General features: G+C 37.0%; 1 protein-coding gene across 2 annotated transcripts; it reads right to left on the bottom strand.

Moving 5' to 3' along the window:
* Positions 1 to 4,893: 4,893 nt before the first annotated feature.
* On the bottom strand, positions 4,894 to 17,006 carry LOC105038801 (probable U3 small nucleolar RNA-associated protein 7). Of its 2 annotated transcripts, XM_073261011.1 has the most exons (10): positions 16,812 to 17,004; positions 16,429 to 16,481; positions 13,087 to 13,134; positions 12,672 to 12,737; positions 12,417 to 12,506; positions 10,297 to 10,429; positions 9,871 to 9,989; positions 7,977 to 8,044; positions 7,552 to 7,600; positions 4,894 to 6,177 (listed from the first exon to the last, which is right to left on the bottom strand). In XM_073261011.1, exons 3-10 carry the CDS (start codon positions 13,132 to 13,134, stop codon positions 5,164 to 5,166), a joined length of 1,587 nt encoding a protein of 528 aa, XP_073117112.1. In that variant the 5' UTR covers positions 16,429 to 16,481; positions 16,812 to 17,004; the 3' UTR covers positions 4,894 to 5,163. The 2 variants fall into 2 exon arrangements, with proteins under 2 accessions (XP_073117112.1, XP_073117110.1); XM_073261009.1 differs by lacking the exon at positions 16,429 to 16,481 and having other exon boundaries at positions 16,812 to 17,006.
* Positions 17,007 to 17,248: the final 242 nt, after the last annotated feature.

Below are 17,248 nucleotides of genomic sequence, written 5' to 3'. Positions count from 1 at the left end.
GCATTTGCTTTGATAGATTGTGGACAGGATAGGATACTACCCACCATCCGCATGGATAGGATATGAATTTAAAATTCTAACCCACTATAGTGGATAGGGTCGGATGGTGGGTAGGGAGTAGGTAGGGTATGAATTTAGTAAAATCTGTATCATATCCTATCCATTGACATGCCTACCCATATCCCACTTGAACCATTTGATTACACTAATATTTTATTATTTTTTATTATATTTTTATGATGATGATCTTATTTACATAAAAGTACATTGCTAATGATCTCACGATGTTGATAACACACAAAAGTATTTCCAAGATGCCATACTTTTTTATTTCTTAGCACATGTAGGTTGAATCATCGTATTACTATTTTACAGCAATACATTATTTTACCATATCAATAGCTATACACTATTATAATTACATATATTGATCGTATATCATAGTATTAATATCAAAATTAATTTTAGAAAATAATTAGACTCTTATATTTATTGTATTCTATTCTATTTTTATTTTTTATGATATTATATTTATTTTATATTGTATTTCAAGAACAACGAGAGAAAAGAAAAACTGTATGCCACTCACCGACCAAGTTGGACACTAGTATTATAGTCATGCATGAGCAGCAACAATATAAAGAGAGTCTAATGAGAGTCCTCATTCATTTCAAGTACTTTTTCACAAATGTAATCATAGGGTGCAATAATTTGTTAAGAAAAAATAGAACCAATTGAGTTTTGCTCAGCAAGGAACCAAAACAGTAATTGATAAGAAAAATGATAAATGAAACCAAACAAATAACCTTGAGAAATCAAACCTCCTCCTCCTCAAAAGCTTTGGGACAATAACCCTGATTCTTTGGGAGTATTCCTCTGTTTTCATGTTACTTTTAGCAAGAAAACACATTTCTTCAAGTGCAATCCAACCCTTTGCCAAACTAGCAATTGAATATTTACATTACTCGGATTTAATTCATTTATGTGCTCAGTGCTCATACATGAGATACGCTTGTATACTTTCTCAACCACCAAAAGAAAAATAATGATAATTTATCTAAAAATAAATACAAGCCTCCTAAAAGCAAACTGCCTTGCCTGAATATTCTTTTTCCTTTTCCAGCAAGTTGCTTGAGGGAAAATAGGGCCAAGTTAAATTTAACTTACTTCCAATTTAGGCTGATAAGGGTAGGCTCATCAAGACCATGTTTAATAAGCTGATCCCTAAATCAACCAAGATTTGCCATACTAATCAATAATGTACCAAACGTAACGTATCATATCGGTATTAAACTAGTATATAATCTCATACCATACAAACATTCGATATGTCTTGTCATTTTGTACCATACCGCATATCAATACTATAATAAAATAATATTGTTATGGGATCCGGCACCGAGACATCAAATCTTGGTGTCAATAACGGTCAATGGGGCCTCTAAAAATTTTCAAATGTTATGGCATTTGGTGATACAAACAGACCAACAGCAGGGTATTTTGCTCCTGAGTTAGGAAGCACAACATGCATTTCATTTGTTGTGATCGAGGCTTTTAGCTAATCGTGGACATTTGTTTTGCGTGAGAATGATAAAGTTGTTGCCATACTTTGCTGACGCTGCTTATTAGCACTGTGCAAGTAGTATTCCGCCAAGCATCAGGTCCATGGAGTAGGTCTAAGTACATTAAACCCAATCAGATTATGTCTAAGTATTAAGTAGGAGGTAGCAATAATATTTGGTCAGCTCAGGTCTTCATGCTCTTGAAAAGATAATTCATTAATGATGTAGCTTCAAAGCATAAAACAAATCATATCATAAAATAATGTGCAATACATTTTATAAGAACAGTGAAAATTAAAATAGTAAAATCATACATTATACACCAAGTAAATTATCAAGTCTCTCAAGTCTAGCACATGAAAAGCAGCCAGATCTAACATTTAGTAGATCTTATAGACCAAGACTCTTGAAAATTATGGATCCATACATGATACACTGGTTTAGGGTCCAAACCGACCCAAGCCAGGTTCGGCTTTTAAGTTCTAGTGACAGCCTAACATGCAGAGAGGTTAGCCATGCAGGAAAACTTCAGATGCTGCACGCAGAGACGCAAGATAAATAAATATGTCTGTATACATACACATACATATATATACATGTATATTATCTATGTTTGCACATATATGTGTCGCGTTAACATGGTGAGGTTAAATTAATTTTAGTTAACCCATGAAACTTGCTAAGATATTGTACTTCATGACACAAGACAAGAACCAAAAACATATATGCAACATTAGCAGCATAAAAATGTCATTGGGAAGAAACCCAACTATAATGAAAGAGATTTGGACCACAATGCCTCAAAGCATGATTGAAGATGGAGCGCACTAATGAGACTGAAAGAAGCTAGCCAGCTCGGTCAAAAGCACAATCATGTTAAGAATGGCAAGTTTATTGCATCATGGATACTTATTGATGGTACAGAATGGTCCACACTGCAAATTGTCCAAATATGAAAATGTTTATGCAATCCATAACATATAAATTTAAGGCACAAATCAAATGCCAGTAGCAAGACAATTTCTACAAGGAAGACAAAGTTGTGGTTGGTATGATTAAAATATATTTTCGTCAATAAAGCACATCAAGGAACTATTACTAACCTGTCAACTCTCAGAACACATTCTACTCGAGACAGCCATTTCACAAATGACAAGGGATCCCTGTGATCAACAGGCACAGAACTACGATTCGCTGCAGACTAAAATTTTAAAAGCATCAAGGCACGTCTCTGTGTCCTGGAATTCCATGAGTAATCTCGGTAACAAAAACAAACAGAACTAGAAATCCTGACAATAATGACAAAAACAGTTTGTCTCCCACATGTTTTATGTAAGCTTGTCATTTATTCCGAATTCCTATCAATGCTAAGATCCACTCAGAATATAGAGCTTACTTTACTTGATGGGAACATTATAACATAAATCCTTCAAGGGTGCTTGCAACGGATAAATATCCAGCATATAATTAGCTACAGACCCAATTAAGGATAACCGTTATTCCTCTTACCGTAGCATTAAAAAGCAATTTTATCAGAATGGGACTATGGAGTAATTATCTCCATTTTTGTTGAGAATGGCAGTTTTATCGCATTATATATATTTTTGACAGCACAGAATGATCCATACTGCACAATTGTCCAAACATGAAAATGTTTATAAGATCCATAACATATAAATTTAAGGCGCAAATCAAATGCCGATAGCAAGAATCTCTACAACTTAAAGTTGTGATTGGTACAATGAAAATATATTTTTGTAATAAAGCATATCAAGAAACTACTGCTAACCTGTCAATTCTCAGAACGCTAATTCTCCTTGAGATAACCATTTCACACATGATAAGGGATCCCTGTAATCAACTGGCACAGAACTATGATTCACTGCAGACTTGAATTTTAAAAGCATCAAGGTATGTCCATATGTCCTGGAATTCCATGAGTAGTCTCAGTAATAAAAACAAACAGAACTAGAAATTCTAACAATAATGACAAAAACAGTCTCTCCCACATGTTTTATGTAAGCTTGTCATTTGTTCCTAATTCCTATCAATGCTAAGATCCACTGAGATACTTTACTTGATGGGAACATTCTAACATAAGCCAAACAAGAACATATATGCAACATTAGCAGCATAAACATGTCATTGGGAAGAAACCCAAACCTAACAATAATGAAAGAGCTTTGGACCACAACGCCTCATTAAAGCATGATTGAAGATGGAACACAGTAATGAGACCAAAAGAAGCTAGCTAGCTAGGCCAAAAGCACAATCATGTTAAGAATGGCAGTTTTATCACATTATGTATACTATTGACAGCACAGAATGATCCATACTGCACAATTGTCCAAACATGAAAATGTTTATAAGATCCATAACATGTAAATTTAAGGCACAAATCAAATGCCGGTAGCAAGAATTTCTACAAGAAAGTCAAAGTTGTGGTTGGTATGATGAAAATATATTTTCGCCAATAAAGCATATCAAGGAACTACTACTAACCTGTCAAAACTCAAAACACTAATTCTACTTGAGACAGCCATTTCACAAATGACAAGGGATCCCTACAATCAACAGGCACAGAACTATGATTCACTGAAGACTTGAATTTTAAAAGCATCAAGGTACGTCCTATGTCCTGGAATTCTATGAGCAGTCTCTGTAGTAAAAACAAACAGACTCTGACAATAATGACAATGAGCCACTTGTCACCCACATGTTTAACTTGTCATTTTTTCCTATCAATGCTAGGTCCCGCTAAGAACACGAAGAAGCCTGCATCACTAGGTGAAAACATTCCAACATCACCAAAACTAGAAGTAACACAGTTTTATTCTTTAACATTTTTTCTTGACCAGATGGTGGCCAGATTCCACTGCAGCATCTTGAAACGATATCAGCAATTGGCTGTGTACCAAGCCCAGTCAAGATCCATTTCTTTTTATCACTTTTGGATAGTAAATATAAGTAAAATCAGCAAGCCTTATTCCATTTATGATGCAAGCTTTGTGGATCCTTCTTCACCATTTATCCATATCAAGGGCAACATCCAATGCCAACAAAAACATCTCCTGTCATGTTTACATAGCCTTTACCCTCTCTAAATCAAAGTGACAGCAATGGATTGAATGCAATCATAAAATTAACCCCAAACCAAATTTACAGTGTTCCTGAATGACCTTTCACAATAAAATATATTAGTAGTCAAATGCTAGATATTCCAACCAAGAAGATAAATAGATAGACAAATAGATAAAGCTAGCTATTATTTAGAGTATGGGTTAGCACCTTAATTGTTCTTTCACCATATAAGAAAATGAAAAGCAAAGCATTCCAAAGGAGACATTATTGATAACAAGATAGATAAACGATACTTTGAGGCTTCGGCATGATTTCAAGGAAGAATTGACAAAATATTAATGAAAAATAACAAAAATTTGCCAAATCTCCTTTTCTTGTTCTTTTAGAACAAACTCTCAAAATTTCAAGGAATATAGGCTGCTGCTCCTGCTTGAGCCAGTCCATCTCCCCCATAAGTTCCATAGCAGCTGCTCTGGACTACTCTCATGCTAGCCAAAAACAATTACATTATCTTAAATCATCATGCCCTTTGTCGAGCAAAGCGCTGCAGTGATTTCGGAAGCTCAGCCTCAGTTGTTCTCTGCTTCTTCGCATGTCGCTCCTCCATCTGCTGCTCCAAGAATGGCCTCTTTGCCTTGAAGACCTCGTCCTGCTTCTTCCTTGTCCTTTTGCTTGGTTTGCTCCTCCCCTTTGTCTTCTTCTTGAAAGTAATGCTCTTGGCAGCCTCAATGGCAGCTTCCATCTCAGACTCAGTCTCCTTTTTGGTTGGCTTCTCCTTTCTCCTTGGTGGCTTCACAGTACCAATCTTACTTGGATCCAGCATAATTGTCTCAGGCTGAAGCTTATCAAGAAGGGCATGAACCTCTTTCTCCCTCCTCTGCTTCGTAGTTTCATATGGGTTTGCAACCCAAGTATCGAAGTTGGGCTCACCAGATCCTGGAATGAGAATGGAAGATATACCCATCGAGTGACCGATTCCTAAAACATCCTCATAAGGCCGGAAAGCAATTTTCCCCACCTGATAACCCTTCACCATAGCATGGCTCATATATGGTCCATAGTCCTGGTTCCCATAGGAGTCTCTCCATATCTGCAACTTGGATCCATTTGCCATGGCAAGCAGACCTTTCTGGCTAAAGTCCAAGGTCTGGGCATGCCTGGAGTATGTATGGAGCACCTCAAACTTCCTAATATCCCAAAGCTTAATCTTGCAGTCCATCCCGGCGGTGGCCATGAGATGGCCACCGCCATGGAATGCAATGGCAGTCACAGGGCCACGATGACAAAGCATCGTTACCAACGGTTTTGAGCTGGTAGGTTTCCACATAGTGACCTTGCCGCCAGAGTGGCCCAATCCAATTACGGCATTAAAAGGGTTTGCCTTCATTACGGCAGTGCGGCCAAGACCTGTCCGGTAATTAGCAATCATCTCACCTGTGCTCACATCTTGGTAGTGCAAGTGACCAAATTTATTTACAGATACCAGGAGGAAGTGCTTGTTTAAAAACTGAAGCTTAAGAGGTGGACCATGTTCCTGGTATGCAAAAGAACAGTCAATAACAATCAAATTGTACTGAAACAATATACAAAGAGAGACATATCGATATAAATAATTCAGCATCAAGAGAAAAAAAAAGAATTCAAAGAACTTAATTAAAATTTTATCAAACATTAACTTTTAAACAAGAAACCAAATCTCCATTGTAAGTTTCACAACAAATTTCAACAACTTCATAATTAAAAAAAAAATAGTTCTATTAAAAGAAAAAATTGAAGATAAAACAAAAACATCAAAATACAATTTTAAAGCATTATAAATTAGAAAAAAAGGTTGCATGCATCAATCAGGTATACATCTTTCAGTACACATGACCAAATTTAATGGTAGTGATGGTGTCACGAGATAGTTGTTGACTGGACAAACAAGAGGCAGAAGCAGGATAGAACTTGTATCAGAATGGACAACTTAAATACAAAGTTTTAAATAACACATTATCCTGCTAGAACAAGCCCCACTAAAACCATTCTTGACCATTATAATGGTTATAACAGTCATTACTTATCTCAAAAAGTAAGTTTCCAAATTTTAGTATCAAAATAATCACTGACATAATGGCTGTAATTGTGTTATAACAAGAAATAATGGCCAGTGATTGACAAATAATGGCATTATTTTTCCCTTCACTCTTCATTAGATAACTTTTTGGTTGGACCATACAATCATTTTTTGGAGGGAAAAAAAATAAATTTTGAAAAATATTATTTTGTTTGAAAGAAGGTAAAAGAAAAAAAATATTAAAAAAACAGCATTATTCACATCATAACAGTCCGTTATAATGGAAAGTAACAGTTATACGTTTCCATGTTATTCACCTCAACAGAGCAATGGTGGTGGCCAAAAAAACCATCATAACAGCCATTAAAATCACTATAACCCTTGTACTTAAAACCATGTTCAAATCCTTCATTTACATTAAATGTCAGGACTTACAAGTTATACATGTAACCCAAAAAATAGAATCAGGTCTTGTCCCATTTACTGTCAGTTTTATGAATTTTCATTTGCTAGCGATTCTATTATGAGCTCTTTAGGTGGATATGCAAGTTAAAAGACTCAAAAGCAACACATTGGTCATGCATACTAGAAACGAAGAAATTTTCCAGTCATTCCTATCTTTCTTTTTCTTCTTCTTTTTTTTTTTTTTTTTTTTGGGGTATTGACGGGGTTGGGACCGCAGCGCCGGGGGGGGGGGGGGGGGGGGGGGGGGGGTGGGGGGTGGGGCAGTTCAATAAGTTAAGCTACTTTATATGCTCCTCCACTATTATGATAACCAAGAACAAGCATGAGAAAACATGGATTACTTGATAACAACCACCCACAGTCATTTACTTTTAAGAAAAAATTTACCTTTAGACAGTGGATTTCAGTGCCATGCCTGTTATAGATATATGGATACCTGCCACATTTAAGATCACCTTGTAAATCATCATGATAATATCACAGACCTCGAAATAAAATACATATATCATGAAAACATTGTATTTGTTCTTTTTTTGGTGATAGAAAGATGGCATTAGATTAACATATCTAAAGAAGAAAGGTATCACACTTCTTCGTCTCTTGTCTTCATTAGTCCATTTTATTCAATTACATCCATATTAAAAAATTATGATCTATTTGCCAGAAGAAACAGAAGAAATTCCCAAAATGCTAACAAGAAACAAGAAAAAATGCTAACAAGAAACAGAAGAAATTTAATTGTTAACAAGAAACAAGATAAATCATTCACATGTTGTATCTAATAATTGTAAATAATGCTAAAAATAAATTACTTTTTCTGAGCTACTGCAAAAAATTGCTCATTTTGTAAGAATACCACGTCACGCACAGTTTCCCTAACCTGAAAAATGGGAGAAAAAACATTAGGTTATAGAAAATGAAGAAATAACCATAGATTTTCATTAGGACGAAACCACAAACATCCAATTAGCCTTGTGAGGAAGTGAATCATAATGAATCAAATTTAACCTAATAACAAGAACTAAGAAACAAGAAAAAGACTAAAAAATGCAATTCTATACTCTCTAGCAAGTCTTCAACAAAATTTAGACTTTCATTCTTTATCATCCATGCCCATTTACATGAAGATGCAAGTGTTAGCGGATTCATCAGCAGTTGGTTTTCTTAGACTTTAGCATGTTTTTCTTTCCCTTTTATTTGTTGCTTTGTCTTCATTTTGTTTTATCAGTTCGATTCTTGATCTGGGTCTTCTAGACCCCCATATGTACCCCCAAAAAAAAAGTACTAGCTTTACTGAAACAAGCAACTTTGGGGTTTTTTTTAAAAAAAAAAAAGCTTATAAACAGTTGTCTAAGTGAAATTAACAAAAGAAGTGCAATGAAGATGGGAAACGAGAAGAGATGTGCTTGAGTTTCTTTGATCAATTTGTGCACTAACCTGTTGTTGATATTGACTGTGGATGGTGTGCTACATTGATACCAAAAATTGACTAGATATCTCAGGAGAAGAATGGAACACAGATCTTATGGTTTCTAGGTAGAAAACAAAAGATGATTGGTGATTGAGCGCAACAAATTAATCAGAAAAAAAACATGTAGTAATACAGAAGGAAATGACTGAAATGCATTTCAAACAAAATGATCTACTAATCCAGAAATTTGTCTACCTCAAATTTCATTGTTGGTGATGAAGGTTCACGTGCCAAACCCATTCCAACGTAAAGAAATTTTGACTCTAAGACTTGGAACCCACTGGACCCATAAAAGAAGTTAGATCGGCTTAGATCTGGTCTATTTCAGTCAGGTCTGCAGGCTATGGGCCAAATCAATGACTATAAACTGTTCTGGTCAATCACAGTTGGCTCAGCTCACCCTAACTAGGTTTCAGACCCAGACCAAGGCCACAAGCACAAGAAGACCATTGCTTGTGAGAAATACCATTGCATTATGCATAGTCTAAATGTCTACCAAATGATGTTAAACAAGCAGGTCAGACCGAATTACCATGTTGAAAACATCTAAGATTTCAAAAATTCTCTTTACAGTAACTGTCAGTAAACACAGAAAAACATGACATCCTAGTAAAAGATGTACTTGCACTAACATTTTCAAAATTTATTTTATAAGCATTTTAAAATAGAAATTCAGGCAAGCGGATCGAATATTTTCATTGTACTTTAAGATTTATTAGGGGAACAAAAGGACAAGTACCACACCCAAACTTGGCCAAAACTGAGTTCAGGTCTAGGATTAGAACCCATGGGTCCATTAGATCAACATACAATGTCAATTTCTCACCCGGTCTTGTCAGATTTTAGCAGCCAGGTTTAACATTTTGAATCTTTTTGTTGCAACTACCGGGTCAAGCTAGGTATATCTGGATTGGAATAAATCTTAAAAGATAAATTCCCAACCACCCAGATGGAGAACCTGAGTCTCAAATCCAATTTTCAGATAAAATATAAATTATATATTTCTACTCTCCATCAAAGGATTTAAGGAGACATTTCATATTCTAACAAAAAAGGAGACATTTTGCAAAGTAAAAATGCAAATTTATTTCTCAAGAAAACATAGATCCATGAAATTACAATAATACAACAACGAGCCTTTCATAAGAACCCACAAGCACTTTCACAAGAACCCATGTGCATATCCTTGTACCTTGTTAAGAGACAGAAGCTATTTTTGAAGATCAAAAACAAACCTGAAACTCTTTGATTAGATCCATACTTATCATATCCATCATTGCCAGGTGACCCTTCCGTCCTCCAACCAACATATAACGGCCACTCAAAGTATATTCAAGTGTATATGGACCCAACTCTGCATGTTAAACAGAATCAACAATTATAGTTCTGAAAAAGAAAGCCACTTCCACCAATGCCCTCCATGTCAAACAATAAGAAATTAGCAGATTGCCATGATTCAATAAGTCTATTCTCAGAGAAGTGCAAAGTTCAGAAAATATTCTAAATTGTCCATTAATTTCATGATCAAAAAGAAAACTATAAGAGCAAGAAAGAAGAATGTAAAAATGGGACGCCATTTCATAGCATGACACATTAATAGCCTCTAAAATGAGACATCAACCAACACTTGAACCAATGTGTGAATAAGTTCACAGTTTCACCTGGTAAGATCATATCAAATGGCTTTCTTGAACTTATAACATCCACTTCGCGAATTATAGACTCCTGCTTAATATGCCATGTCTTCTCTAAACCTTCAGCCTCCAAATACCCTTCCTCACTAGGCAGAAGCCACTGGGCAAGAAAAGAAGACCTCATAAGCCATTAAGACAACAAAATTAATAGTAGAATCTGATTAGACAAGATAGAATCTGGATGAAGCTTATCATCTATTCTTTGTGTGATCACGGAAAAAAGTCCTCATAGGAATTATTTGAAGACATAATGTTAATTAAAGCATACATTTACTTAACTAAATGGAGTTTTAACTAAACAACATTTTAACTACATTTGTTTAAAACTTAAAATACTAGGAGCACTCATCTGCCACTAGAATGAAAAACGCTACACCTGCAAGATGCTCCAGATTAGCAAATAATGGGCATCAGTTTCCTGAACTCTGATAAGATAAACAATATCTTTCGAGATCTATATGCCCGTATATATTGAATCAGTGGATGTTTAAAAAAATTCAAGAACACACATCACCCTAGGATAACAAAAAATATTTTTTTGAACTCAAGGGCTTGCAGATCAAACAGTTTGTATAGCTTAAAGATTATGTCAAATAATAAACAAAGAATGATATCTTGGTTGGGATTGATCACAAGATACGCCTTAGTACAATCATTTCACTGAGAGGAAAAGTAGCCTCGAAACGAAAGCTCTGTATATCTATATAAATGTATGCACACACAAATGAATGCAACTATATATCAAAATGGATGCAGGTACCCCCTAATGTGCTGTCACAAAATGTACAAGCAGTTGACTACTCAAGTGAAAGAATGAACCCTACTATATATCAAAATGGATGCAGGTACCCCTAACGTGCTGTAAGTGAAAGAATGAACCCTACTATATATCAAAATGGATGCAGGTACCCCTAATATGCTGTCACAAAATCGTACAAGCAGTCGACTACTCAAGTGAAAGAATGAACCCTATCTTGAGGCGCCATCTTGGATATTTTATAATATATAATATATATATATATATATATATATATAAAAAAAAAAAAATATATATATATATATATATATATATATATATATATATATATCTGTGTGTGTGTCCCTAATGTGCTGTCACAAAATCGTACAAGCAGTTGACTACTCAAGTAAAGAATGAACCCTATCTTGAGGCACCATCTTGGATATTTTATAATATATATATATATTATATATATATCTGTGTGTGTGTGGAATCTATTTGTATAAGGCGCCTTCAGGTCATTCTTTGATTGCTGCATATTATTAAGACAGTAGACAAAATCTCCTAGGCCTCCAATGTTACATGGATCAGAATGTTGGGCAGTAAACAAGGTCCAGCATCATAAAGGCTAAAGATTTTAAAAGTTGGTGTGCGGCCAGAAATAGAAAGAATCACTTAGAACACAATGACAACGGAGCATGAAAGAGTCGCTCTGACAAAGGAAAGATTAGAACAAAACTGCCCAGAAAGGAATTAGACAAAGAAGGTATGAAACGGCCCTAGTACAGAGTGTAGCTTGGATTTGTTGCGAAGGTTCAGAAAAGGGCAAGGAAAACATAGTTTAACAGGGACAGAAGTTGTAAAGTACTTAGAAAAGATGGTGCAACAAATCATGTAAATCTGAATAGGAATACAAAGTATTGAATAATTCATAATAGCCGACCTCCCCACTTCCTCTACTTTTGTTTACATGATAAACGTGGTAAATTGTGATCCTGATTGTTAATATGGATACAATATTTCTACATCCAATTATTTGTATCTATTGCACTTGTACTTTTCTGTGCCTTAAATTATACTTCATAGTCACTCTGCCTTGATTACCTCATAATATAGCATTTGTTGTTATAAATTACAGTTGCTGTTATCAAACTCCATGGGTTTACCTACCAGAAACAATAAGTGCCAGCATAGCATGCTTTGCCTCTTACAAAATTTCACATAGAATCACTTAAAAATGCATGCCACTAAGCAGCGATGCTCAAGTAAGCAGATGACATGCAAGAATAACTGGACAATATCACATAAACCATAAAGAAAGAAGAAGAAGAAAATTTTAAATACGAACCTTTTCAGCCTTGGCAGCAGCTTTTGCAGACTGGCCATATAATTTTTCTCTGACAGTAAGTTGACCTTTCAACTTTTTATCCCGTAAAACCTGAATACCATCAGAATTAGATACAAATTCAAAGAAGAAAGTAATTTACATACCAAACAAAAAAAAGAGCTCTTACACAAGCAATTTAGTGATCCATGATTTGGCATTACAGTTGAAATCACAATTGGAAAGAAAAATATACACAAAAAAAAGAAAAAAACATACCTCCAGGTTAGCACCATCTCCACGCAGATACTTCTTGGCTTTCAACTCCAATTCATCGGAAATATCCTGCACATCAAGAAACAAATTCAATTTATCCCTGGTTTATAGAAACTTCATTAACATTATTAATTATCTGCATGATCTATACTCTTTGCAACTGTAGGCACTCATAGAACAGACGAAAGATGATCCAAAAAAATCAGAAAAAGGCCACAGATTTGTCAAGAACAGTAGAAGTAACCGTAGCAGATAAAAGACATGATCTCCGAATTTGCATTAAATCACATGAATTGAATTGAGAAGGGGACAAATTTCAGATGCAAATTTACAACTTCTCTGTGAAAAATTTATCAAGTCATGGACTTCAGCTGTTTAAAAAACTTGCACAGTTATTCAAAAGAAATCATATCATTACCTGTTCAGCTGCAGGCATCAATCGCTCGCTTTCTTGTTTCGCTACCATCTAAACAATTAGACAAAATAAGATCATATCATACTATACAGCAAACTTAAAAAAAGAGAAGCTAGGATTAGATAAGCATGATTCTTTAAATTGAGAAATAGGAAGCCAGAGAAGAGATAAGCATGTTCTTTAAATTGAAAATTAAAATAACGATTCCCCAATGTTGAAACACAATGGGGAATCAAGAAAAAGAGGGGTCTTCTTATAGTGACAAATTGTGTAGCCATAATAAACTGCTTTTTCAGATCACAAGTTCGATGCAAGCTTAACCGTGATTACCACCAATGTTGGCAAACTATCTAGTCTCCCTCATCTCCAATATAAACTGTTAGCAGTAAATAGGTAGATTGGGCATGGTGGAGAAGATGGGTACATGAAGAACTAGATAACTCTCTGCCCTGCTTCGCCATCCTGCACAATCCACCTACCAATGCTCTAGAGCACCAGCAACCACCTACCAGACCTTGAGATGCCATCCCTCCTTTCTTACTTATACAGTGAATTGAGCCTATTGATCCCCCCACCCCAGCGCTTTTCTTTCTCATGCTCACCATGATGAAAACAAACCAACAAAAAAGATAGGGGAAAATCCAAAAAAATGACAGACAGCTCGGTCCAGCTACATACACGCAAAATCACTCGACACCACCAAAATCACTGGCCTCCATGACCAAAATCACAAAAATAAACCCTAAAATCGGAGGAAAAAAAGGAAAGGGCACAAGAGGAGATACCTGAAATACGAGTCGATCAAAGGGATGGCCAATGACAAGACAAGAAATGGTTCTCAGACCCTAGTGACAAGGACTTGATCCCAGTGCCAAGGGACGACTCTCGAGCAATGACAAATAAATTTATGCTTTATGACAAGTGAGAATGAAGGGAAGAGGCAGAGAGTTTATATAGTGCCACAGCAATGGGGAGGACCTGGACTGGCCTAGGCCAAACTGGGCCTTACACTGCACTCCAGGTTTCAAATAATGGCCGTTATAACAATCTTAGGCCCTTTTTGTTACATACTTTAAAAAAAATTTTAATACAATAACGCCATCATTTTTGTTCTTTGACCTTTTCTTGCATACCACACATTATACCTATATCACATTTTAAACTCCTCCTGCATATTTATATATCAAGCCAAATAAATTTAAGCTTTATACTTGATGACACTCCTAGCTTAAACTTCCATTATTAGTTCATCGAGTGGTCGTTATTGCAAGTATTCAGGTGGTTCTTTCTTACCAAACTACCTTCGCATTCTTCTTCCTCCTTTACTTCTATGATGATTGATGCATCACAAGAATCACCTCACCATCTTCGCCTTCTTCCTCTTCCTCCTTTTAACTCCACGACAAACTGACAATGACACACAACAAGGTTGCACCACTATCACCAGTGGCCTCTCCTTCTTGCCCTCCTTCCCTTCCTGTTCTTCCTCCTCTATGTCCATGCAAACCAATGATGCCCCACAATTGCAGGGCTGCCTCCAACATCACCTAAGTCCCTTCACCTTGCTTTCCTCCACACCCTACCATTTTTCCTCCTTTACCACTACAATGAGCCAATGATCTCCCATTGTCACAGGAGCACCCCACCATTGCTGTTGCCACATCCTTCTACCCCATCTTCTTCCTCTTCCCGTATCTTTGGGACAAGAAAATAGCCCCAATTATTTTAGCAGCTGCGCCCACGATCACCACCGCCCCCACTTCCCAACCTTCCTTTCTACCTTCTCTTTCCTCCTCTACCATCATAACAAATCAATGACATCCTGCCATTACATGGCAGCCCCCAGCATTGTCACCGCCCCTTTCCTAGCCCTCCTTCTGCTTTCCCTTGCTCCTCTACCCTAGAGGAACATGACCAAGGAGTAGAAAAGTCATTTTTCACATCTTGTTACTTTAATCATGGACCATAATTAATTATTAGGATAGAACCATAACATATTGCGCTGTTGAGAATACAATATAATTAGGAGTGGCAATGGGTAGGGTACCCGCAAAATTTGTCTTACTCGTATCCAAACCCATTTAAAATCTTACTACCTGAACCCATCCCAAACCTGATTAAAAAATTAAGCCAAAAATCCCAAATCTGTCCCATTAAAAAATGATAAACCCGCTGGTACCCGAACTCGCCCGATTAACCTTTATTCGGGTCAGGTTACTCGAGTACCTGAATATAAACAATGATAAAGTACTCAAATCAAATTGTTTTCCAGTTCCACAAGATTCTAACCTTAAACATAGAACAAAATATATAAATAAATAAAATAATTACTAACATACCATCCTGATTTTCTGATGACAATTTATTAAATCCATACCAGCAGATTTTGATCTCCGTAGCTACTGCTAACCGTTAGAAACACAGACTTTGGAGAACTACACCTGTTTTCTTTGATTCCCGTATGTAATGACTGTATATCCATCAAAAAAAAGTGAAGAAATTGTTTTTTTTAACTAATTACAACTTAGAAGTACAATAGCCACCTCAATCAAAAATTAGTTTCTCTGATTCCAAGCATGACTCCTACCCAACCTTTCCAAACAATTAGACGAACTACCATCTCACCAAACTAATTTTTAGAAAGAAAGGAAAAGGACATGTTAAACTATGAGCCTTGAGTCTTTGTCTCTCTCATTCTGCAGTGGCTGGTGCAAGCTACCATGACATGTATTTGGCCCTTGAAGTTGAATAGGGCGAGCAAGGCCTTATTCATGTGATTTGTGGTGGGAGCCATCTTATTTTTGCAAGGCTGCATTCTTTCTTTGTGGTTTCGGGCACAGTGTTTCAAATGTTTTATTGACGTCAACCAACTGCTCTAGGTTCTCGAAAGATTTTGGTTTGACAATCTCCTTCGGACAAGTCCAACAAGGGAAAGTGCTCACACTAATGCATCCACATGACGGTTCGAAAGGTGAACTTAGCCTAGTGCAAGTCTCAGACCATGAATTTTTATCATATTATCATGGGAACAGAACTCCATAAATTGAAAATTTTGCAGCCAAAGAAGAATCCTTTCGATAAAAATCCTCCAAACCCTACAAAATACCATGCTTCTACCAAGCCTAAGCTCTCAAAACCTCAAGGGACCAACTCGCACTCGCACAAATCGCACAAAATCCCACATGTTTGAGTAAAAACCCCAACCGGAACCTAAGAAACCCCTCCGATCTCCCTCAGGTGCTCTCCATTCCCACAAATCTCCGAAAAGAGAATGAAATGAAAAGAAAAAAGAAGCAAAAAGGAAAAAAAAAAAGAGTGATCAATCTATGTGGGAAAAGGTCTTACCTTTCAATTTTTCCGTTTTTCCTTTGTTTAAGTAGTATCAATCGGGTGGGAGGCTGAAATCAATCGAATAGGAAGCTTAGACGATGGCTAGGGTTTTGTGTTGGGTATTTATTTATAAGAGTTTCAAGGGTATAAATGTATCATCAAGAAGACCCCGCCGCCGACCCCACCTTCAATAACCGGCTGACCCGGGTCCGGCTCAAGTACCGGAGCACTAGGACGAAGGCAGAGCAGGAAGTCCGGCAAGAAGAAGGCGATGCTGCCACCGGTGCCGCTAAAGCGGCAATGGCGGCGGCCGGGAGGCTGGCGGTGAAGGTGGGGTTCAAACCCGACAAAAAAACAGCAGTAGACTGAAAAGAGAACGAACATAAAAGGGATGGTACCTCAGTCGGTCGACCTTTCTTGACCTCGCGACGACGACCGGCGATGAGGGAGGGTTTGGAGAAGCGGGGGAGAAGGAGAGACGAGAAGTCCAAAACCCTAGCTGGTGACCGACGATTTTGACAGGGATCGGGACTCTTCCAACGCAAGGACAGGCGAGAGAACCATCGGCCCCGATCGACCCCGCATCATGTCTGGTCAGCCCACTTTTAAGTTCTCCAGGCTAGGCTGGCTTGGGGACGCGGGCCGGTTCTAGAGCGGGCCACATAACTAAGGCCAGTCTGAAAGATAAGCGAGCCCAAACCAGATCCAGAATTTCTCGACCTGGCCTGTAGCCCGCTCCAAAATAGTCCCGGCCCGATTAGCCTCGGGCCAAATCGGGCCCACTTGCAGCATCAGGGTTTGGGCTGTATCTTTCAGGTGGAAGAATGATTGATCA

The sequence above is a fragment of the Elaeis guineensis genome, chromosome 1 (genome assembly GCF_000442705.2).
Source record: "Elaeis guineensis isolate ETL-2024a chromosome 1, EG11, whole genome shotgun sequence".
NCBI classification, from domain to species: Eukaryota; Viridiplantae; Streptophyta; class Magnoliopsida; order Arecales; family Arecaceae; genus Elaeis; species Elaeis guineensis.
Note: the sequence above shows the minus strand (reverse complement) of the source record. Positions and strands in the feature narration are given on the sequence as shown.